Source organism: Fringilla coelebs (genome assembly GCF_963513975.1).
Source record: "Fringilla coelebs genome assembly, chromosome: 4".
Lineage (NCBI taxonomy): Eukaryota > Metazoa > Chordata > Aves > Passeriformes > Fringillidae > Fringilla > Fringilla coelebs.
The window spans coordinates 26,449,596-26,474,274 of NC_140032.1; the positions used below are offsets into that span (position 1 = coordinate 26,449,596).

Consider the following 24,679-nt stretch of genomic DNA (forward strand, 5'->3'; position numbering starts at 1 on the left):
TTACTGGAGTTCATCAGGATTTAGAGCAAGACCAGACAAGAATAATGCTGAATTCTGAAACCTTCTAACATTGCAACACTTCTCCAGCCCACTGTGATTCCTGGGAGGATTACTACAGATACAAGAGTTGTAAAGGCTGAAAGTTGTTTGGGTGCAAGCACGCAGAAGCTGCACAAAGCAGCAAACCACAGCCAGGCTGCCCACCGCCCCCCCCCCCCCCCCCCCCCCCACTGAGGATAAGCTACATCACATTTTCTACTGGCAAGGCAGCCCAGTAACCACAGGTACAGGGTCACAAACCCTGAAATATCATCCTCATTTTTCTCACAGTCACTCACAGAGCCCACATGTGCATATAGCTCCTTCCTCTGACATTATGTGCACAATACCTACAGTTTCTTTCAAACTAAGGCTTAAATGTCAGCAAAAATTGCTAAAAACCTCACGCCACTCTTAGCTAGAAGGAGCATATTAGCACCCATGTTCTGTATTATGCAAGTCCACTGAAGCGAAAAGTTCGCCTTCACATGTCTTAAGGAGCTCAGACAAAAAAAATCTAAACTTGTCCTTTGGTCCTTCATGCAATAATGAAGTAGTCTTCACCTGGTAAGATGATGAAGACAAAGCCCCCTTAAATACAAAGCTAGATATAAAATAGGCAACTCCTGCCTGATGCAGAACACACTGCTTTCCAAGTTGTTTTCCTTGATGCATAGCCACTGAAGGGAATTATAATCTTCTTAAGTTCTTAGAAAAAGCGAATACAGACAGCATGATCTCAACTGTATTAGCAAAAACTTTCAGCATAACAATTAATTTTATCACTCCAAATTAGAAAGACAAGAATTCACAGTGAAATAAACATATGAGGACCACTCTTGAACTGTTGAAGCCTAGCAGGATGACTCCACAAAGCGTTAATACAGTAACATGAAAAACGAACAGTTCTACTTTTTTCCTTAACCTCTACAACCTAAAACTTCCCTTCTTAAAAGTAGTATGCTATTACACAAAAACCAGCTATCACCATGCTTTGGTTCACTTAGGCCAGTCAAACACAAATAGAATTAGTTGAATTTTCCAACTTTACCTTAACTAACCTCACGGAAGAATTAAACAACTTTTCTTTTGAAATGAAGCTCTGCAACACTGTTCTACAATATCCCAAAGCAACATACCACCACTCTCTCCAAGGAAACCACTTCCAGAGAAGTCAGCACAGACTTTACCCAAATCAATTTTGGAATATAAATAAGGAGTCATTCACAGCAGCAATTTGCCCAGGGAAGTTGGTTGTCTATGGGAAACAACCACCATCAAGTACCACTAAGGGCCTCTACAAACCACAGATAAAGGAAGCTTTTGACACTGAAAATGTTGTTCTCATCTTTAAATACGTGACTTACTAAACCTGCAACACAATTTTTACGGAGTGGTTTGTTTCCTTCCTGAGATAGTGTCACAAGATAAGAATCAGCGTGGTTTTACAGCACTTGGTGTGCGATCTTCCACAAAGATTCTGAAGTATTTAGCACATATCCTCAGCACGACAGCAAGAACACAGAAGCAAAGCGACTGAAACAGCCTACTAAGGAAATGAGGAAATACTTCTGAAGAAACTACAGTAAATTTCACTCTTTGCTCAACCTTTAATCAGCAAATCACCTTTCTCATAGTACTCCATATACTCCATGAAGTCTGCAGCACAGAGATACACAGTGCACAAAGGAGTAAAGAATTTGTTTCCTGGTTTAGTATATTTCTTTCCAAATGTTCATTAGAGATTTGTAATTCTGAAGGAAGTTCAGGTTACACTCTTGCTGCCTCATCTACAGATTGCCTTACTATTCCTCAAGATCATATTAGCAAATTGCTTTTGCAACTCCCTCAATATGAGTGACCACCAAAATATTTGAGGTTTGTTGGGTTTTCAGGGATTTTTTTTTTTTTTTATGTTTTCCTTCTGATCCTTAGGATGTTTTAGCTAGAGCTACCCTGATCGTCAGGCAGTGATTTCTGGTCAAGACACAAACTGAACTGCCCACTGAGTAACGAAAATTCTCACATTACCAAAATACTAGAAACACACGAATGAAAGTGAAGGGGGGAAACTAATTAAGCCCCTACAATACTTACAGCTATACAAGCACGCCCATCTGAGGTTGTAAAAACTGTGGAAGCCAGACTTGGTCCTTAAAGCACCTCAGAGCGACTCCATCAGCGAGGCGCTGCACACTGAGCGCACACACGTCTCCTAGTTTGCCGCTCAAGTCTCCCAAGTTTCACCCGAAGGCGGGGGAGCGGGCCAGCTGCGCGGAGGGCGGCACGGGCGGCCGGGGGCGTCGCTGCTCGCCCGCGCCGCCCTCCGCACCAGGAGCCGGGACGCGCGTTTCTCCCCCGGAGCCCCCGGGCACCCCCGGGCGGGGCGGGGCCGGGAACAAAGCCCGGCTCCGTGCCACCCTCCCCGTTCCGTCCCGCCATTCCCGGCCGGCCTGGCCCGCTCCCAGCCCCGCCATCCCCTGCGGCGGTGGCTGCGCGGCCCCGCTGTCCCGGGGGGCGGCCGGAGCCGGCCGGACGGGCGCGGGCGTGGGGCGGGAGCAGCCCGGCGGCGGCCGCCGCTTTACGCTCGGCCCGCGGGGCTGTACGATCGCCGCTCCTACCCCGGAGGCTCTGGGGGCCGCCGGCTGAGAAGGCTGGGCACGCACGGGTGGGGCCGCGGCCGGGGAGGAAGGGGCGGAAGGAGACAGAACGCGGGCCGCGGAGGGGATCGGGGGAGGCTCCGTTTCCCCGGGGCAGGAGGTCCGGAGCCGAGGTGAGGGGCGGCCGGGCGCACGCAGCGCCGCCGACCCCTGCTCCGCCTCCGCCCTACTCATGCCCCCGCGGCGACGGCGGGCAGGGCCGCCCGGCCACACGCTGCCCTCCCTCCCGTCCCTCCCCTCCCCACCGTAAACAAAGCGGCGGGGACCAGGGCCGGGCCAGGGCCAGGGGCCGCACAGCACAACCAGCGGGCTCCGTTCCCGTCGGGGCAAAGCGCCCCCTCCTCCCTCCGATCAGCCACGACCGGATCCCGGCTGCGCCGCCGCCTCACCTCTCCCGCCGGTGGAAGCTACCGCAGCCCCGGGCGCCGCCGCCTACCTCAGCGCGGCTGCGGTTTCCCCCCACACTTCAGAGCGACCCTGGTGGGACCCAGTGAACGACGCGCGCCACCGGCATCCCCCGCCGGCTTTATCCCGACGCCGCCTTTCCCCTCCGGCACCTCGACGTCCCGGCGCGGCGCTCCCGCCCCCCCCGCCGCCCCATTGGCACGCGCGGCCCCGCCCGGCCCCGGCGCTCACTGGGGCAGGCGCGCAGCACTCACAAGGCCCCGCCCCCGCGCTCCCTCCTCGTTGGCTCTCGAGCGTGCGGCCCGCCCTCGAGGCACCACCCTCTACACTTCGGCCAATCGCGAGGCGGCGAAGGGCGAGCCGGGCCCCGATTGGCGATGCACCCCCCCCTCCCGCGGCAGTGATAGGCCGGGGCGCGGCCGGCCCCGCCCCCGGAGCGCTCCGGGCGCCGTTCCCCTCGGGCCGCCCGGGCAGTGCTCCGGCCCAGGGCGGCTTCGCGCAGCCCCGCAGCGGGCCAGGCCGGCGGGGAGGGCGGCCCCAGGATGCCTCCACGCCCCCGGAGAGAGCAGGACCGATCGCTGCCGTTAAGAAGGCCGGTATCATCAAGGTAGCCGGGAATCAAACGGCTTTCTGGGCACGCAGCAGCGTCGCTGGGAAACATCAAGGAAGTGTCCTGGCTATTGAGGCGATGAAGCCTCCCGGAGGTCCCGCCGCGCCGTGCCCGTGCCGTCAGGGCGCTCCTTTCGCCCGTAGGAAGCGATCGGAAAACCCGCCCTTCCCCCCAGTGAATAAGGGCAAATATTTGTGTCTCGGCCAGCTGCACAAATGCTGAAATACCGCTTTTTTGCCTTTTTTTTTTTTTTTTTTTTTTTGCCAGGAATTACTCGCGTTGTTCTACCAACGCCAACCGACGGGCTACCCCCGCAGAAGCAGCCTGGCTCCCGGGCAGCCTGCGGGGCAGGGCAGGGCAAGCTGCCGCCACTCCTGCCTGGCATATAGAGCACTTGGACTGCTCTGGCCACTGGTTATTCGCTTTGATTTCACGTAGCTCCCGCAGGCGCCAAGCTGCTAGGTTTATCGCAATGCACTGGCAGCGAGGCGGAGTAGTAAGATAATTCACAACATCATCCTCAGAAAACAGAGCCGCTACTGGGTCTAGCCAGGATTTCACTAATACAACAGGTCTGGTCGTTGGAAGTAACAATGTATTTCTAAACAATGCAAAGATCTGGGAGCTAACGTTTACAGAAACAGTACCAACATTAACATTTTAACTGGTTAAAAAGTAACTATATTTTCTGTTAAAGTGCCTCAAAGCTTCCAGCTTTTAAAGAAAAACAGGGTGGGGGTAAAGAAAGAAAAAGAAATACATGTAAAGTGTGATAAAATAACACAAGATATGCAAAACAGTATTAGAAAAAAACCCCTGCAGTTAATATTTTCCCACTGTTAAACATAAGCCTGTCATGCAAGTACTGTATTATAATAAGCATTTTCAAGAAAACTGGAACTGAGTGAACAGTACAAAGAACAAATGCACCAGCGCAACAGTTGTAAAAAATTCTAACAGAAGTTCAGGGTTCTGTACCACACTTTGTACAATTATAGTTTATTTGCAGTAAAAGCCCTTCCATTTATGTCCATGTGCTGCATACCCTTAAGACAGATGATGTACATCAACTTGCAGAAACCAGTAAGAAAAGAAAGCAGGAGAGGAAAAAAAAAAAGGTATCCTGGTAGCTGAGGTTAACTCTTCCCTATGGCTTTAAGAATTTTGTGGAGTACGTTTTACTGTATTTTAACAATTGTACCAGAGTCCAAACGTGGGTGATAGAGCACCTAACATGACAAACAGGATTCATTGCTCCTGATGTTGTGCATCATTTCAGACAATTGATTGAAGCAAAGTATGTCACAGGTTGCTTCTGATTTTGAAGTTATTCTGAGTTAGGGGCTCAGTGATCTTCCCAATAAATGCAGGTAACTGAGACAAGAGCAACAGAACCTCACCACCAAAGAAAATCAGATCACTGGTATTTAACCCTGAGTACCTGAACTTTACAGGATGCAATCATTTTCAGACCCAAATGCACCTTTACCTGCCAGCTTTACAAAATAGCTCTAAGGATTAGTTAACATGTAAAGTAATTTTCAAAGTACATTACAGTACCAGTTAATATTAATGGCAATCATTATCTATGTGGGTAAAGTCCTTACTAATTGAGGCTTTGACTATCAGCTCCTCAAAGACACCCACTCTTGATTCTTGCTGATGTGCCATAATGCTTCAGGCAAATAGCTGATTCTTTGTTTGTCACCAGTTGTAGTAGTTACAACAATGCTCTTTTTTTTTGGTATGAGGCACTGTTATTTCCTCATTACAGAGACATTTTTCCAAATACAGTCCTGTTAACTCTTGGCAGTCACCAGAACCTCTCGGCTGTTGCACTTTATTGTATTGTCCAGAGCACCAAGAAAAAAACAACGGGAAAAAAAATAAAATCACCATTCACATTGTTTTTTGTACTTGAGCACATACACTTCCAGTACTTGCTTTGGAGACTTTCCTTACCAGATCGGTGTTTACTCCAACTCTTTCATGTATCTAATAGTTTTAGTTATGTCTTATACAGTACTGTAAAACTCATTTATTAGGCCACCTGTGTTTTGCAGTGGAGTTGTATAAAACCTGTTGCTGACTGTTAACAAGGGGATGAAAAAAAATTCATCAGAAACAAACTTTTAAACCACTTGACAGACTGCACAGAGGTCACTCCAATAATTCTTTCAGCTCCACCTTCAAGAGTTCTGAATATTCACCACTTTGCTTTGCAAAGTACTGCAATTAGAAACCATGTGACTTTCACACCTCCCAACTTGTTAACCCAAGTAATCAGTTCGTTTTGAGAGAATCTCATCATTTGAAAGTTTTCATTTTTCCTTCGAGGCATCTCCTTCACAAAGAAATAAGTTGCAATTTCTAAAGGTTAACTATCAAGTTTTTTTGTTACAGTATTTTGAATCTCAAATATATTCTTTATTCTTACATACTAAGTCATAAACGATAAAAAGTTTAGAGACATAGATATGTGAGTTGTAATACTTGCAAAAATAATTTTGACTCCTAAAGTGGCCCCAAAATATATAACTTTATGCTATTACGAATAATCTATTATTTTTGTGTTTAAAACAACACAGAACAGCAATTATAAAACAGCTCCTGAAGTGTCAAACTACCATTGTGCCTGTTGTTAAAACAAACAGTTCAAGATCCCTGACATTTTTTCTCTGAAGAACTACCCTAGTGCATACATTTATAAACAAAAAATTGGCATATTGCATAATGGCACCTGTTAAAGCAGAAAGTTGAGAAAACAGTATTCAAGAAAGGGGTTGAATATCTAGCCTTAAGCCTTGCAAGAGAACAACATTTAATGTTTATCAGAAAGACTTGGTGATGCAACCATCAATTGCAAACTGAAGTTCTCATAGTTGCATGAAAGACAGCATGATTATAAAGGAAGTTGTAAAAAAAAGACCAGAGGGTCAGAAAGGGTGTCCTTGCTAACATTTCTTTCAACGAATGAACTCCAACAACCGGTCTTGAGTAGAGAATTAAGTGCCAAGGATGTAGATATGCTCTACCATCGATGCTGCATATGGCCCTACAACTGAAGCTCTAACAAATGGATGTATGTAGCCAGGTGAAACCTTTAAGTCTCTCACAAGCAGGGTGTACTAGGAAAGATTTTTGAATGGATGGTAAACTCATCAGTTTGCTGCATTATTTTAATTTTTTTCCCCATTAGAAGTCTAAGAAACTTGAAGACAGTGAAGTGAGAAAACTGAATGGATAACTATTAATTTTACAATAGAGAAGGAAAACAGCAGCTCAGAGTCATTATTTTCTACAATGAAGCAGACTGATGGCCATTTCCTCCCCACTGAAGCTCCTTGTTTAGAGGAAGTGCAATTTATAAGCATGTCCTACTCCACAAAAGTTAAAGATTTAAAAACCCACTGTATTCTTTGCATAGATATGTGGAAAAAAGCATGAAATAAGTTGTCTTAATAAATGAACTATAGTCCCATAAACAAAACTGTCTTGAGGTGATGAGGCAAAAATCTTTTGCCTTCCAACTAATAATGTGCATCATGGATGGTCATGTATTGGAGAATGTTTCGTTAGCACGGGCCCAGGTGACAAGCAGAAATAAAGATTGCCTGATAACACCATTTACTTCCAATCTCATGTAAATTAGAAATGTATTTATTGTATGATGAGAGGTATGAATAAAAGAACCCCACTATACATAGTTTCTGGTTCTATCCACCTATCTTGTTTCAAGAATCCAATCTCCTTTATAGTTTTCATTAGTCCATTTGCCCTAGGCCATTCACATGTTCACGGTGTTCCTTTTATAGTTCTTTACCAATTTTAGACCTTCAATCTCAAAGACCTTCCTTCTTCTATCTTCAGGCATGGACCCCTTTTTCTACAGCCATCAGAAAGCAGCAATTTCAGCCAAACTCCGGGGTAAAGAGACAATGGCTAGCTCTAGGACAGGCTTAAAGGGAGTGGTACATTCCACACGCAAGTACGGGCACATCAGCATACAGTGAGCTCAGCCATAGCACTGCGTGTTTCCAAGCAAATGGCAAGGCATACATTGCCATACTATCAACACCATACCTTTTTTTCCCCTCAACTTCTCCTTACTTCTCAAAAACTGCAAGCATCCGCTAAAGCTGCCATTTCCAGGGCAGTAGCTAGAATCAAGCACACAACATCCCAATCTTCCACTGCAAGACAATCCTAACCACCAAATTTATACCACTTTCGAGTTCAAGAGCTTCCCAGCAGACCCTTGCTTAGTCCTGATTCAGAAAAACCCCCTTTTTTAGGCAACGGAGATCCTTTCCTTTTAGGAAATTCTGGACACGCATCTTTAGCAAGCGGTTAGCAAACCCGTGGGTACCGTACCTACAGCTGGAGCTAGGCAGGGACAGACAGAAGCTTTTCGCTGCCCTCTGTGAGGGGCCGGCCCGTCCTCAGCGCAGGCAGCGCCGCCGAGCCGAGCCGAGTCGAGCCGAGCCGAGTCAAGCGCGCCCGCGGGACTGCCGGCTGCGCGCACGCGCACCGCGCCCCGCGTGTGCCGCGCGCACTTCCGGGTCACGGCCGCCATGGAGGCTGGGCAGGGACCCGGCCCCGGCGGCGACACGGCCCAGGTAATTGCGCTGGCTCGGTGTCGCTGCCGCGGGGAAGCCTGGCGGGGCTGGGGGCGGCGAGGCGGAGGGCGAGGCGGCAGGCTTATGCCAGGGAAAGGGGATTCCTGTCAGCCGCTCGGCCGCCCCTGCCCTGAGCTCCACACGGGGCCGGTGCCCTTGAGGCCTCTCGGGGGCTGAGCGGGGGGTCCTGGCAGGAAGTAAGGGGGTGTTCATGTGTGACCGTGAGCCAGCGATGTGCTCAGGTACCAGTGGCATCTTGGCCTGAATCAGGAATAGGGTGGCCTGCAGGACCAGGGAAGTCACCATTCCCTCTCCTCGGCACTGGTGAGGCCACAGCTCAAATATTGCGTTCATATTTGGGCCACTCAGTTCAGGAAGAGCACTGAAGTGCTGGAGCATGTACAGAGAAGGGCAACTCGTGAGGAGTCTGGAGTACAAGTCTTATGAGGAGTGGCTGTGGGAGCTGGGGTTGTTTATCCTGGAGAAAAGGAGGCCCAGGGTGACCTTATCACTCTCTTCAGCTGGCTGAAAGGAGGTTGTGACCAGGTGGGGATCGGCCAGGTGGGGATCGGCCTCTTCTCCCAGGCAACCAATACGATGCAAGAGAACATCGTATTAAGCTACACCAGGGGAGATTTAGATTAGACATTAGATGAAATTTCTTCACAGGAGGAGTCATTAGATGTTGGAATGGACTGCTCAGGGAGGTTCTGGAGTCACTGTCCCTAGTGGTGTTTAAGGAATGACTGGACATGGCATTTAGTGCCACTGTCCAGTTGACAAAGTGGTGTTCAGTCCTGGATGACCTCAGAAGTCTTTTTCAACCCCACTGATTCTGTGATTCTCTGTTCCCCTGGTGTCAATGGCCTTCCCACGGTGGGATGGGGTCAGCACTGCTGCACAAACCTCGTATGCACTGGCAAAACAGCTGGTCAGCTCTCGCTGAATCACATCCCTGTGAACCAACAACACACCCTCTTGTCTTTGAAACCCTGAGAAATCCTTCAAAAAGGCACTTAATAGTCTGTCAGATGTCAGCTATTTGGAAGGCTGGTTGGAGGGACCAAAGCAGGCTTTTCTAAAGTAAAGGACTGAGCTGAGTTGGGATCTGACTATGCACTAAGTATTTCCTGCTCTCTCATGTAATTTTTAGAAGCACTGGATTTTTAAAAATTATATATTTCATGTGACATTTATGGACAAAAGGCACTGGTTTCTTAACTGGGTGAAAGTATAGAAGCTACAAGGTGTGAAAGTTAGACATTAAGTTTTTTGATTGAAAAATGCTCCCAAACTGTTTTATCCATTATTTTCTAATTTATTTCACTAATAAAAGAGGGAAGTACCAAAGCCCTATGTTCCAACGGAGGAAGAAAGAAGACTCCTCAAGGAATGTGCTGAAGAGAGTTTTCGGTATAGAGGTAAGCTCACTTTGCTGGTAAACTTGGTTGCTTTCTTTCCACCCTTAGCTTTTGCTGCTGCCTGAGGCATTACAGAGGGCCCGGGTCAATATAGCACAACAGAGCATTAACGAGCTTCATTTGTACTAGAACTGTGTCCCAGCAAATGCTGATACATGTAGTATTTACTAAGACCACGTAGTATTTACTAAGAGTTTGCAGCAGTTTTGTAAAGGTGCGACATAATTTCTAAGTTGCATGCCTTATTACAAGATCTCTTCATATTTTAAGTTAATGTGGTTATTAAAAGTCTGGAAATAGAATTACTGAGTCTCATTTATATTACTGGATTTTCTTTCTTGTGTTATTTCTGCATTTTTATTTTCAATTTTTATTGTTATCTTTAACATAGAATAAAATAACTTATAATCATTGGTTTTCGTCTTTATAGAGACTTGTGAAGAGAACAATATATAAGTAGTCACTCTGTTCAGCTTTTGGAGAAAATTGCTGTGTCTCTGCATAGTTTCTGTAACCCTAAGGTTCAAGGCATGCTTGATTTTTGTACACCTGGTCTCGAGGTTTGAAAAGGCCTTCTGATGTGATTGTTACCTGCTGTTTTATCACACACTAGTAGGTTACTGATGCTGATAGGTGGCTTGGCAAAAACCAGGACAGATGTAGAATTTAGCAGCTGATTCGCTAATTTTAGCACACTGGGGCTCTGATTTCTCATGGAAGCCAGTACTTTCAGGGACAGCTCCTAAGGCATTGTGATTTTGAATTAATGATTCAAAGCTCTGTTTTGTCTATCTCCATTAGTTTGGCATTCTCCTCATCCCCTTTTACACAAATACTTGGAAATCTTCAGCATATTTGCTAAAATGTACATTTTCTATATAATTTTATAAGTGAAAGATGCAGGTCCATTAGTGGTACCATGATGGTTATTGTTTATTGATATCTCTCATTTGGAAGACCAAGAGGAGAGAGAGTTGTTTGTTCCTGAGCTGTTCTGCTGCTTGGCAATGTAGCTCATTGCCCTGTGCATCTTTATACAGTCACTGAAGAAACATTACGTAGGTATTACTAGAAAGCCCTAAGTTAGTTTCTTGAGTAATTTCTCTTTAGGGAGCTACAACAGTAACAGATTTTTTTTTTTCAGGGGTTGTGAACTGTGCTGTTATCTCGCTAGGAGAGCCTAAAGTCCATCACTGTTTTCTAGGTCTCCTATCTTTGTTTCCCTGTTCTGCATACACATACCAGACTGTTGTATTCACTGTATTAAGTGCATACCGCTTGAACTCCCCTTTGCAAGAGGGTGATTGTGTGACTGCCCTGAAGTCCTCACTTTGTATTGTGTCAGCTTTTGTTATTCACTGAAGTTACTATAAATTTGTGTGTTTTCAGTTTGTTTATTCAAATTTCAAGCTGTAGCAAATTTTACTCATTCTTACAAATCATCTGTTTTGTCATAATTTCTGTTGACAGGTTCTGCCACTAGTCATTTCACAATTCAGTTTAATATGTGATTTACTGCAGTTACTAGTTTGTAATCACATTATTGCATAAATTCTTACACTCTTAAAAATTCACACTACAACCTTCAACTTTATCCTGCACCTTTCTAATCATGCTAACAAAATCAAATCATACTGATATAACTTTTTCCCCATCAAACAATTTTTACTTGGGTGCATTATATTACCATCCTTATGTGCTGTTGATATATCAGCCTTCCAGTCTTTTCCCTAGATTTATTTTGTTCCTGAAGTAGAAAAAGTACTCTTTGCCCATAGCATTGATGGTTTCTCATTTATTAAGTTTGGTTTTTTTGGGGTTTTTTCCCCTACAGGTGAATAATTTATATTGATTTTTAGATATAAATCTAATTTTCATTAAGCCTTTTTTTTTTTTTTAATTTTTAGGTACCATTTCAGATCACTTATATGCTCACATACTAGTATAGCCTGGTTTTGATATCTGGAATGTTTCTGTTAGGTCTATAAATAATTTCAAACTTCTAAGGTTTAGACCGAAATCTTCTGTAATAATTTTTGAACGCATTTTTCTTTACACACCCTTTCTTCCCCTTGTTTTGTTGGGGGGGTTTTGTTTGGTTTGGTTTTGTTGTTGGCTTTGTTTGCTTTTGTTTTTCTTTTACAATTTAGCTTCAAATCTGTGCTGTCATTTTATATCTGAGAAAATGTAGAACAGTAAATTTTTTAAAATCTAGGTCTGGAATCTCTAAAAGCATCAGATTTTTAATATCTAAATAGGTTGGAAGGTTTTATTTTCTATTCTGAAGTTTTGCTGTAATCCTGCTTTGAACCAAGGAGCCAATATTTCTTCTTACAAGTGACATCCAGTTGCATTTACCCTGAGATAGATGCTGGTTGGACTCCTTACCTAGTTTAGCCCTGTCAGAATTTTTGAGGGAATTAGATGTTTATTTGCAAAGTATTCTTTAACACTTTGCTCTCCAGAAATGCAATTTTTCTTCATATATGAACTTAATTAGCAAATTGTGTGCATCAAAATACTTCAACCATCTAGTGCTGTTGCAAAAATTTCTCTCCTAGAAGTCATTGAGCCTTTTTGTAACATATACATTTTCAGACTTGCATGATATTAAATTTCTCTATGGCATATCTAAATCTTTAATGTAAATAACTTTAGCCTTCTGTTGTGTTTGTTACTTCATTGTCCCTGTATCTTGTGCAGTGGTGGTGGTCTTACAAATAGCTGCACAGTAATCTTCCCAGTAAACTAATTATCATTGCTTGAAAGAAGCATTCATTTTGTTTTTTGCAATCTCCAAATGCTTCTTGCCACATAAAGTCTTTCAATATAATAAAACTTGACGTGAACTGTTAGGCTGGTTGTGGTAGGCAGTGATGGTCTTCCAGAATGTTGTTTTCTCTTCATTTCTGACCTAAACTCAGGTTGTAGCTAAACTTTTTCCAAAATTGTTACATTAAAACATCAAGAGTTTAGATTATCAACAGTTTTTAGAAGCATTTACCTCTATATAACTTCCTCCTGTTGTGAAGAACTGTGTGTGCCTCTCTAGCTTAAAGTTCTGCACCTTGATGCTGTAGCAGTTGTAGGTACACCTGGAGTCTTGTCTGGAGAGTTTATTCCATCTGACAATGGCTTTTGTATTTTAGGAAGCATGAAGTATAATGCAGGCAGGATGACTCATTAACTCGTACGATATAATTTGTAGTAGGTCTTAAAAACTGGAATTGACAATGTTTGATAATATATATACAGTTTGTTAATTATATATATATCCTTATACAAATGAGCTTTGGAAGTCATAGCAAGTCTCATTGCATATTTGTTAAATGTGATAGAAAATATTAAAAATTGTATTTTAAGCAGCTTTTTCTTTTCTTCACAGCTTTTCCTTTGGCTGCAGTGAGCATGCTTGGTACTAGCTTCTTAATTAGAAAAGGTAAAGCATAAAAATACTTCAGTTTCATTTCAGTTTGCTCAGTTGAAATATCTTTCTGCTGTTAGGAAAGTTATTATGGTAGTATAATGTCCAATCTACTTGCAAATAAAAGAAGTTCAGACTGTAGTTACATGATTTGCAATTCCTCAATATAAAGAAGGTGCTGAGCTTAAAATTGAGTTCATATGTGTTTTACATTGAGTGAGAAGTGCAGTATCTCACTGATTATGAAACAACATGTTCTTAGTGTGTTAATATCGCTGTGATTAAACATTATTAAAGAGCTAATTCCTAGATTTTTTTAATTTTATGGGGAATTCAGATATTAGGGGGTTTTTTTAATTTTCTTTAATGTGAAGTGTAAAAGAGTAACCTGCTTCTACAAACATAACTACATTTGAGGTTTTTCAGGTTAATTCTTGATATCTGATTACATATATCTTATGTAAGATCATGTATCTTAATATCTGATTTCATCCTCATTTTCAGGTGTTCTAAGAGATACCTCAAGATTTGGCTCTTTTATTAAAGTTGCATGTAAGTAAAAGCTATATATAAATGCGGCTTCTCTTCATGCTGTAAATTCTGGACTCTGTTATGCAGATGTAATTCCCCTGGGGCTGGCTGGCCAATTCACTGTGACTCAAGTTGACAGGGACACATAAGGACCAGAGTCCAAACTCCCTGCTCCTGACAGAATGACCTAAAACTACACCCTGTGACTGAGAGTGTTTTCTAGATGCTCCTCAAACCCTAACAGGCTTGGTGCTGTGTCTGCTTCCCTGGGGAGCCTGTTCCAGTGCCTGACAACCCAAAGTGAAGAACCTTTTCCTAATGGTCAGTGTGACTAATGGTTTTAAACTAAAAGAGGAGAGATTTAGATTAGATGTTAGAAAGAAATCCTTTACTGAGTGTGGTGAGGCACTGGACAGGTTGCCCAGAGTAGTTGTGGATGCCTCAGTCCTGGAAGTGTTCCTAGGGCAGGTTGGATGAGGCCCTGAACAACCAGGTTTAGTGAGGGGCATCCCTACTCATGTCAGCAGGGTTGGAACTAGATGATCTTTAAGGTCCCTTTACAACCCAAGCCATTTTATGATTCAGTGATTTATTCACTGCCTGAATTTGTACTGCACATTTTGCACAACTTTTGTTTATAAGGTTTGTATAAAATTGCTTGATAAATGTAACATAATCATTTAAGATAAAAACGTTGTGGATAGATACTGTGCAACCTTGCTTTAAATTACATTGCCAGAATACACCCACCCCTCCCTTCCGAATTTGAAGGTCTTTATTCATGTATCTCACGTGTCCCATTCAGGCCATTTTAATGACTTTTTTTTTCCTGGACATTATGTATATACAATTGTAGGAAAAAAGCAATTTCATGTGAATGATTTTTGGATGAAGTATAAGCAAAAATAAATTATTAATTTAATAAATTAGCCTTTTCAATGTAATACAGGACAGTAAAACAGGAAGTTGCCATCTTGCCAATCTGTGCAGATACAGCTAGTTTATTTCAGTGGGAAGAGGGTAAACCCCATGACTTGTGGTCAAGGAAGTGTTGTTTAAGCAGATAAATGAATGTGAGAGACTAGGGCTCCAGTTGTTTATCCTAAATTCTGGTTACTTTCTTTGAACACCAAACAATGGTATAACACAAACATTTCTAATAAATAATAGAATGGTTATTTCCCCAACCACTCCTACACATAATGACCACATTCTTCTTATTTAATAGAACTAATTTATTGAAATTAGTTATTTCAGGGGGAAAAATAAGGTTCAGCTGGGCTGGCCAGGATGTTCTGCCTGTAGGAATTACTATACTTCTCTCAGTAGTTTTCTAGGTACTCTCAATAATTTACTGAAACTTCTAGTTAGCCATGGCTGATTCACTACATTGACAGCATCCTCTTTGACAAAGAAGGGGAAGATTCCAATGCCTCTGTGTACTTTGTGTTAGTCTGCAGTGGGACCTGGCCATGTCTAATCAGCTTCCCTAAGATCTTGTCACAGTGAATGCAGAAGCAAAGAACAATACCTAATTTACTGTGCTAACTTGAAAAATGTGGATCATCTGGCTCTTAGTTCCGTAATAAATCAAATACTTTGGCCAATAATTGCTTTGAGTGAAACATCTTCCAGAGAGATACTTCCCCTTTACTTTACTAGAAGGCCTCAAGAATAAGAGACTTTCTCTTCCTAATTTTTGCAAAAGAGTAATCAGCTTTTCTGTTAAGCTTTATTTTGCTAAATATTTAGTTTAAATTCTTCTTAGGCCAATCTAAGGGCTTGTAATTTTTCTCTTTGCACATATTTATTGTATATGAGGTGTTTGGGTTTTTGTAATCCACTAAGCAGCTGAACCCTTACATTCCTCATATGTAAATGTCGCTCGTAGTTGTGGCTGTTCTTCTCTATTCCCTTGGAAAAGGACTTTTACCCTTCTTTTGAAAATAAGACATCAGAACAGCAATCAACATTTCAGTATCAGTATAGCAGGCTAGGGTAAAATCCCCTTTATATTGGTTCCCAGGCAATGTAATCTACAGCTGAGAATTGCAGAGGATTAATGTTACTGATAATTAACTCTTTCCTGACTTAAAGATAATTGAGACTCTTAGTCTTTATATTTAGGACATACTCATTGCACATGAAAGAAGAGTCTAGTCTATTTTCTCCTACAAAGTCAACAAGGAAACTTAATTCCCACGGAATTCTTCATGCACCATTGGCCCACTCATAAAACTTGAAGAAGCCAGTTGATGGAAATCATAAGTTTTAAGCCCAGAAAGAGTTATCTTGGTAATTTATTCTTATGTCCTTTGCAGCAGGTGGAAGTAGCTCATACACTAAATTGAAACCATTTGCTTAGTGATTACAAGGGTTCAGCTAATTCAGTTGTTTGCCCCCTGGCAGCCAAATCACAGAATCCTTTACAGAAAATGAGCCTACTGCTAAGCTGATTTAGACATCTCTTCATACTGGTAAAGCCTTTTCAGGATCTGACTGTTCTGATGGATTAAATTAGCAGGATTTACTGCCTGTATTTATTTCTGATTGGTTTATCATCTTTGATAGTTAATTGTGATTTCTGGATCTTGGGAAAAAAACAATGCAATTTAATTTTTTTTGCCACCTTTCATTCCCCAAGTACTAGCTGATATCATCTGATGCTCGCACCGTGTCTAAATCATTGCTTTATGTTTCTGTTCAGCTGTTGCATTGGTTTTAGTACCCTTTGTCTGCAGAAGAAGCAGAGATGATTGCTGCATGTTTTTGGTTTAGATCTAAACTGGTTTTCTTTCTTTTATTCAAGATACCACATTATTTATTTGAAATTATTGTTTTAAAACAATGTTGGATATTATAGTGCAGCATATAAACTCATCTTTTTTTCTTTTTAAAAAGTTGCTGGAATGTGTGGATACCTGGCTGGAAAGATATCCTACTTGCCAATCTGTAGCGAGAAATTTAAGAAACTGAAGGATTCCCCAATAGGAGATGTTCTACGACAAGCTCAGAGACATAGTTCACCTAAGTAAGAATTTAAGTATCCTTTCAATTTAAAACATATTCTGAATAGGGTATTTTAAACACTAACAGATCAATACTACTTTTGCAGATTTCCAACACCTTCAGAACTGCTCCTTCCCTCATTCCCCATTACCTCAAATCTACCACTTTCAGAAATCTGTATTTGTATCAGTTGGCAAGCTATAAAATACATATTTTGAGCTCTTTACATACAACTGATCACTTTGAGGAATAGAAAAACAAACACTTTGTTTAGCAAACTGTATTCCTTGTAAAATTGAGAGTGTTTGCCATGGAATTTGCTTAGAGAAGTGTGACAGCACAAGTTGTCTCCTTAGTTTAGAAGTAAACTAAATTAACTGAAATAAAATAGTGTTACATTCTGGAAGTTTTTCCCATAGTTTAGTTTGATTGAAGTAGGAAAAGGGTGGAAATGATTTCAGTGTTTATCAAAGGAAAGAGCTTAGTAAACAATATCAGTGCAGGAAGAAGCATGGTGGTCAAACTTACTGCTGTTTGTTTAAATCCTTTACATCTGTAACACCATTATGCTGTACATATGAGAAACTCATCAGGTTCTGAAAACTATTTCCTGTTTTCTTCCAGAATGTTTTCTACTTCAACTGGTTTTTAATTGCAAGCTGCTTTCAGAATATGTCACTTAAACCCTTGATTCAAAACTGGGAGGATAGTGTTTGGATAGTGAGTAGTAGTCCTCCTGTGTATGTCCTGAGATTTGTTAAATGTTTATAAAGTATTTGCTTAAATTCTTAAATACATTATAAATTCAGATTTATGACAGTTTTTATTTTGTCTGCAAAATTAACCTTTTCTGAAATGTTTATGGTTTTATGACATCAAACAATTTCAGGCATTACCACTTCATACACTTACTGTATAGAATCAGCTGAATTGGAGTTGGACTTGTCCCTTCACTCCCCCTCCAGTTTCTAATATGAAATTGTCATGCTCATTAATTGTGTTTACATGAGAACTTGTTTAAGTACCATCATCTGCCACACCAATAAATTTATTCTACCGTTAATGGCCCATTTGTATCTGTAAAGTTTTATTTCCTAAGTGATAATTATTTCCTTTTCCTTGGTTGAATAAATAATTTAAATTCATTTCAATTGCACTATTATCCATACATGCTAATCCTTTTAACCCAGCAACAGAAATCATTACACTTTCCTGAGCATTGTATGTCTACTAATTCATGTATTTTGGTAATTTGATTTACCAAAATAAAATACGCGTTAAAAAACTCATAGGGAGCTAAAAGATTAGGTAGTTCTTTAAAGCTGTGTTTGCATGTATTTTAAAAGTATAATTGAGGCAATAAAGTAGCTTTGTTCTGTACATTTATTATGAGAATTAAATAAAGACTAGTTGCAAATGTTTTTCATAGGAAACTTAAAGTACAGCTAAGCAGAAATTAAAAGTAAAGAATTAATAAATACTCTAGAGATGTTCTAGTGGCATTCTAGTGGTGGCATTCCTGATAGAGGGACGTATTGTGTAGTGGCTTATCTAAGAATATAGTGAACACTTTAATATATCTGGCACCAATTTCCAGAATATTCTTTTTATGATATTATCTTTCTCTCTCAAGAGAAAATTCATTAATATTTTTGAAGAATTCAGAAACTTGATTGATTTTAATCATTTAATTTTCTTAAGATACCTGTTTATTCTCCTTCTGTTCTTCAGTCCTGATCAATTACAGCACCTTCTAATGATAAAGGGTTTTAAATATCAAATTCTTCCTAAAAGGCTTTTAAAATTCACTGTAGTTCATACTATCACTAGTTATGTGGGCACGCCGTGTACTATTTGTGTCTGATGTGAGGTGGTTTTGTCTGAAGATTCCTTGAGAAAAAGGATTGTAACATCAGTTACTGTAAAGTTCAATATGTTTTATCTCTTTTCTCTCCTGTTCTGGAGGTATGAGCTAAGATTCTGTGGGGAAAGAAGGAGAGAAATTTTTGCAATGTAAAGAAAACACCCAATACATCCCAAAATTTTTCTAAGATGGTGATTCAGTTGGAAACTAAACTATTTAAAATGAAAGAACATATTCTTGAATTGCAAGTATTGTTATAGTTCCATTTTTAACTTCAGTATTTTCATATTTAATATTTAGTTCTATTCTTTTCCAGTCGTTCCAGTCGTAAATCTGAATTTTCAGACATGCCTTCTCAGTCATTTACTGAGTCATCTTCTCCAAGAGCTGGATTCCCTCCTTCTTCGAGCTATTCAGATGATTACAGCTCAACAGATAGAGACCTCTCAACTTATGAGCCCGTTCCATTCAGTGCTTCTCTGAATGAATCTTCACCTACAGGAATTACTGACTACACTGTTCAAGGTGAGTCGAAGTGCTTAACAGTTTGTACTGCAAGGACTCTTGCCTTTTTTTTAGATACTGCTCTTACTAAATAATGTATTCTCACCCTATGCAAACACACATGGCACAATATAGTGGTTTTGAATGAAAGAACTGTGAAAAAATTACAAGAATTTTTTACACAGAAGATGAATATAAATTTTATTTTGTGTTCTAACTGTAAACTAGATTCAGGATTTTTCTAGCTGAAAATTGCTTTAATTGCAAATAAAGATCCTGAATTAACTTACAAAGTGCAATCTGTTGTGGAACTAAACTTGCAAAAAACTCAGTTTGACTGAAAGTTCTCTTTGGCTGAAGGAAAGAGGAATATGCCATCCCTTCACTGTACTGAATAAACCACAGCCTACCAACTGCCTGCTGGCCCTTTAAGGTGATTGCAGTTCCACCATCTGTGGGGCTCTCACTTGATAGTGCTGTAACTCGGTGACATTGAACAACATCTAACATTTTTTCACAATGTGACAAATATTTTTGTCTCCTGGGAACTGAATGGATATTGTGTTCTATCCACTAGCAGTCTGATTTTCTCACAGAGAACTAAAATGGTTTTCAAGTATGATGCAGCTGCTCCCCTCCTTCCAGTGTGAACTGTCCTCTGCTATTGCAGGGTAAACACAGGATTCTGAATTCAGGTGTCTCTGGTACACAAAGGAAGAAGATACTGTCAAGTAGAGGGTTTTGTACTTTGAATTAGTTTGGATTTTTTCAACTTACTTATGAAAAATGTTTTATTTCACTAAAAAAGCCCTTTCATGCAACTTGGTTATAATTATATGAAAAAATCAGATATAAATGTGTCAAGAAAATTGTTATTGCATTTCATCACAAATACCAATAGTTGGTAAAACCTTTACTTTATGTAACCAAGATTCTGCAATATAAATACAGATAAAAGGATCAAATGTTTATCAGGCATCATATGATAGATATTGTCCTAATTCTTTGAAAGTGAAATTTAAAGCCTTTATGCAAACCCTCGAGCTTCAGTTAGATTTCTCTTCAGAAATCATATATATCTCAAATGTACAATAATTGTAAATTTTAGATAAAGTGACCAGAGCTATTTTATCCATCAACTACCACATGGTTGTTAGAATTTCTTATGGTAAAATGAAGAAAACTAATTAATAGCCAGTGTTTCAAAGAAATTTGACAAAATCAAAAGGATAAAAGGAATGGATTACTTGAAGACCAAACACATTCACTGTTGTATTTAGAATTGCAGCTGTCACATTCCTTTTAATTTGAGATTGAGCAATAATTAACTGGTATTCTAGAAGGCAAATTTTGGTGTGTTATGATGTCATATTTTGTATTTTTCTGTTTGTTTTGGGTACAGAATCTGCTCCAATTCCAGAAGAAAGTCATAAAAAAAAAGGTATCACGTATGAGGAGTTAAGGAATAAACACAGACAGACATACGAGGTAATGCAACCACCAAAGGCAGAAACTCCAAGCAAGTTTTCACAGGAAAAACCAGCTAAGGAAGGTAATAAACTGATTTACAGAAATACTTGTGAAATTCAGATATTTGCCATAATGTTAAAAATATCTGCAAACACAAAGCTTAATTCTGCATACTTTTTAAGCAATGTATTTTTAGTGTATCTGCAGGTATCTCATATGTGATAGATACAGTCTGTAGTTTCCTGTTTCAGATTAATTATTTTTTTGAAAACTTTGGTAATCCCATAGAAAATTGTAAATCATTTTCTCTAGCCATATTGCTTGGTGCCACACTGAAAACCTCGTAAGTTTTGCTTCATTGAGTACATTGAGCAACCACTTTCAACAAAGAATTCTCTGAGCTCAGAGCTATACCAAAGAGCTATGGGAAAGGGGCGTGTGTTTTAGATAGCATTGTTCTCTCAAAATAGAGCACATGGCTGATGGTTTGAAGGGGAGGGTATTTATTTTTATGAATAGTTTCATGTGGAATTAGTGAATTTCTATAGAGGCATTGTTTGTAGAGGTTCATTTTCTACATTAAAACCCAGAGGAAGGAAACGGTATTTGGCAGCAATATTGAGATTTGTTTTCACAGTGAAAAAGAAAACTCTACAGAGCAAAATAAGAATGCAGTGTCTTGAAGAGCAAGACACCATTCGGACAACTTTTTGACTCAATTTTTTGAAAAGGAGACACAGAAGCAATTCATATTCAATTGTTTGCTCTAGAATTTTTAAAATTTAATATGGCATCTGTAAAAACAATTGTACCTAGAAGAAAGTTTTACCATTGAACATACTGATGGACTAGTCACCTTGAATTGTTTGGGTTTGTGTGCACTGCCCAGTCTCGTCAGCCATGTTGCAACAAGACTTCTAGGAACAGCTGTTGTCTCCTATTAGGCATGATGGGTGGTAATAAGTATAAAAGAGTGTATAAAGCAAAACACTCTGAAGCAGTAACACTAAGCTCTGGAACAGTGTTGCTTAAGAGTGTCAGTCTTTAATGCTTATGAATTACTTTCTGCAGATCATCTATCTTTGAACAGATCTGCAGTCTTGAAAGAAAAATTATAAACCATTTTTGTATAATGATTTTTAACTGTTTTTCAAGGATAAAAGGCTTTCTCCTATCATGTGACTGTGCCAAATGAGACCCGAAAAAATTACTGAAGCTGCGGTTTCAGATTGCTTTTAAATTCCATTGGCTGACACTTCATGGATTTATACAATGTTTCTTTTTCAAGATACTTCTCCACAAGTAGAAAGCCTAGAAATGTCACTTGTGAACCATACAAAGAAATGTTAAGCAGCATTCTGAAAACCTTGCCATATTCAATGGCAAATGTGGCTATCAAATGAGAATAACTTACTTTATTAGCTTTATTTTTAGTTACTTGAGGTATGTAAAAGACCTCTATAAAATGTTGATCAAATATTGCATTCTTTCTATTATATTTCTGGGTTCTGTGTTTGAAGGCTGTACTTGGGCTTTGAGAATAAAACTGAGCAGTGTGTGAGATTTGTAAACAGACTTTTTAAAGTATCTCTTCACATTTTTAGGGAAAAAGAGGAAGGAGGGCATACAAAAATTCAGGAATGGTTTGCACATGCAAGTATATTTAAATCTGCAGTTTAGGGATTACACTGATGTTGCGGACTAAGATCCAATTTAGCTTCTTGTGTCAAACTGGACATGTTACCTGCTGTGTGTTTGTTCATACTTTCTGAGTCACTGCCCCTTTGTTCATTCTCTTATCTCTGAGTCCCTAGCAAATAGAACCTTCCTTGCAAAGGCAGAAGGGAAACCAAACTGTGTTTGAACCAGCTTTAAGCAATCCCTAATTTCCATCTGCCAGTGCCTTCTCCCTTCCCTGCAGCGGCACAAATACGTGCATCTGCATAGTGATCTAGACTGGCCCATTTTCCAGGGAATGAGTGCAGCCTGTTCAGCTGCCGTGGTTAATAGAAATGGAAATCAAATCCTACTTTGAGAGAGCTTCTCATTGTGTCTCACTGCAATATCAGTCACTCCAAAGAGATTTGTCAGGGCATTATGCTCAGTTTGCTGGTAGCTCACAGAGACAAGGAAGGACCAGGCGTTTTGCTCCATTCCACTTGTTCTGCTGCATAGTTAGTAATAAACAGTGAGCTTAATTATTAACTTGCAAGCGAATTTATGAAGGGGTACCTGACTACTGTCAGCATTCCTACTGGATCAAATGGAGCCATTCTTAACCTTTTCAGTGATGGCAGTCAATTACAGAGGACTTTGCAGCTCACTTTCAAGAGAGCCTGTTTTCACTTTCAGGTTGTTGTTTGGTTACAGTGGCACACTTCTGAGCAAAGCCGTTAGACCACTACCCTGGGTTTTTTCCTCTCTGACTAAATCCTATGCTAAAGGAAGCTGCAAATAATAATGGCTGTGTAGTTTCCTAGTCGGGATTACTGATTTCTGTTTGTTTGTCTTTGAATGTGTTTTTGAATGTGTTTTTAACTATCCAACTGTGCATGTAACCAGATTATGTGGCCTCATTATTTATTGTAACATTCCTTGCCTGTTTCCTCCAATTGTCTTTGTTTCATTCACGTGTTACATTTGTTTTAAAGTAATTACAAATTCTGTAGAGCAAGAATTAGCACAGTAGGCCTCCTGATTGAATATTAATTTTTTAAGGTAAAATGATTAGCAAACTCTTCTCCCCATTTATTCAAAAGTAGCTTTAATTACGTATCTGTTGTGCTGTGACTGACTCTCTCCCCACGCACCACTTCAGATGACAGTGCACTTCATTGTACTTTTTGGCACTGTATATGGTAAACTTTGGCAGTTCAACTATTACATGACTACTTTTGTTTTTCTTTTGTTTTCTTTAGTTAAAGTAAATAAATATGGAGATACCTGGGATGAATAAGAGTCAAATGAAGAACTGAAGAAAATTACCTCCTGTCAGCTAACTTGAACTTCATCTAGATTAGTCATGAGTATCAGCACCTTTGGTGTGCTCTGCCAGACACAACTAATAATAAATGAGGAGAAAATCCTGACTTTTCAGAAAATTAAAAAATTGCATTTATGCTGAATTTTTTTTTTAATTTTGCATAAATGAAAAACAAGGCTACTGTGAGGTGTCATGACTATAAACCATTTGTGCTGTTGTTTAAGAATGAGAAAGGTAACTGGTAATGTGAACACAGATCATAAGGTAAAAATACATGTAAATAAATGCAATCCCATGTATCGAGAAGGGAACAATATCAGAATCTTCTCAAATTTTCAAGACTTGCATTAAAAGTTACCTGTAGAACTCAACCTCTCACCTTGTTTTGTCTGAAAGGGATATGCTGGGAACTTGAAAATGTCATCATACTTGGTTTTTAATGTCAGGAATACTAATAAACTGTTGAGGGGGAAAGGGCTGAAGAGCTAAGCCAGACACTGAAGTAACCATAACTTTTTCAAAACTGTTTCATGGTGCCAACTGTATTTTTAGACTGATACCCTGACTTGCCCACAACAGGTTTCTACAGACAGTCATTTCTGAAGAAAATAATTGACTGAAACTGCACATATTGAAAATAGCTACATTTAAGTGCAGAAGGCTAAACATGACAAACTTTGGTAAAACCTTGAATGATATATTGACTGCTAACGTTAGGCTCTGTATATTTGACCGTCTTTCTCAATTTTTGCAAGTCAAAAATTTGACAAAACCACCATGTTTATGGAGAAGAGATTTAAATCAATGGAATATTTTTTTATTATCACCTGTAAGAGAAGAGCTACATTGGCAAAACTGAAGAGTTTTTCCTGGTGTTTTCATCACCTGCTCTGTCCCTGAACATGTTGCCCTCACTTAAGGATTTTCATGTTTCACCTGTGCAGTTTCATCTCCCAGCATTGTGTTTATTTGGGGGTTTGGGCTATAAGGGAGCAAAAACCATGATGAAGTTGACAATATAAAAGCATTCCTGACATCCTTGTTGGAGCTGAAAAACAATGTGCCTACCAAGTTGAAAATTCTCAAAGACTTTATTGATTTAGTGAACTTGCAGCAAACGGCACAAATGAGGAGGAAGAA

The 24,679-nt window shown here is 40.2% G+C and overlaps 2 protein-coding genes across 3 annotated transcripts in view; one reads left to right on the forward strand and one right to left on the reverse strand.

Annotated features, from left to right (window-relative positions):
- FRYL (FRY like transcription coactivator) overlaps positions 1–3,267 on the reverse strand; it is a 162,994-nt gene extending 159,727 nt beyond the window's left edge. Inside the window, exon 1 of one of the 2 annotated variants that reach the window (XM_084204382.1) lies at positions 3,136–3,267. The gene's annotated coding sequence lies outside the window, so the exon portion shown is untranslated. Of the gene's footprint in view, positions 1–3,088 lie in introns of both variants that reach the window. The other variant, XM_084204381.1, reaches the window with a different exon arrangement.
- Positions 3,268–8,276: 5,009 nt separating this feature from the next.
- Positions 8,277–23,905, forward strand: OCIAD1 (OCIA domain containing 1). Its single transcript, XM_084204822.1, has 8 exons — positions 8,277–8,333; positions 9,670–9,754; positions 13,140–13,193; positions 13,683–13,730; positions 16,611–16,740; positions 18,899–19,107; positions 20,489–20,638; positions 23,475–23,905. Exons 1-8 carry the CDS (start codon positions 8,289–8,291, stop codon positions 23,510–23,512), a joined length of 759 nt encoding a protein of 252 aa, XP_084060948.1. The 5' UTR covers positions 8,277–8,288; the 3' UTR covers positions 23,513–23,905.
- Positions 23,906–24,679: the final 774 nt, after the last annotated feature.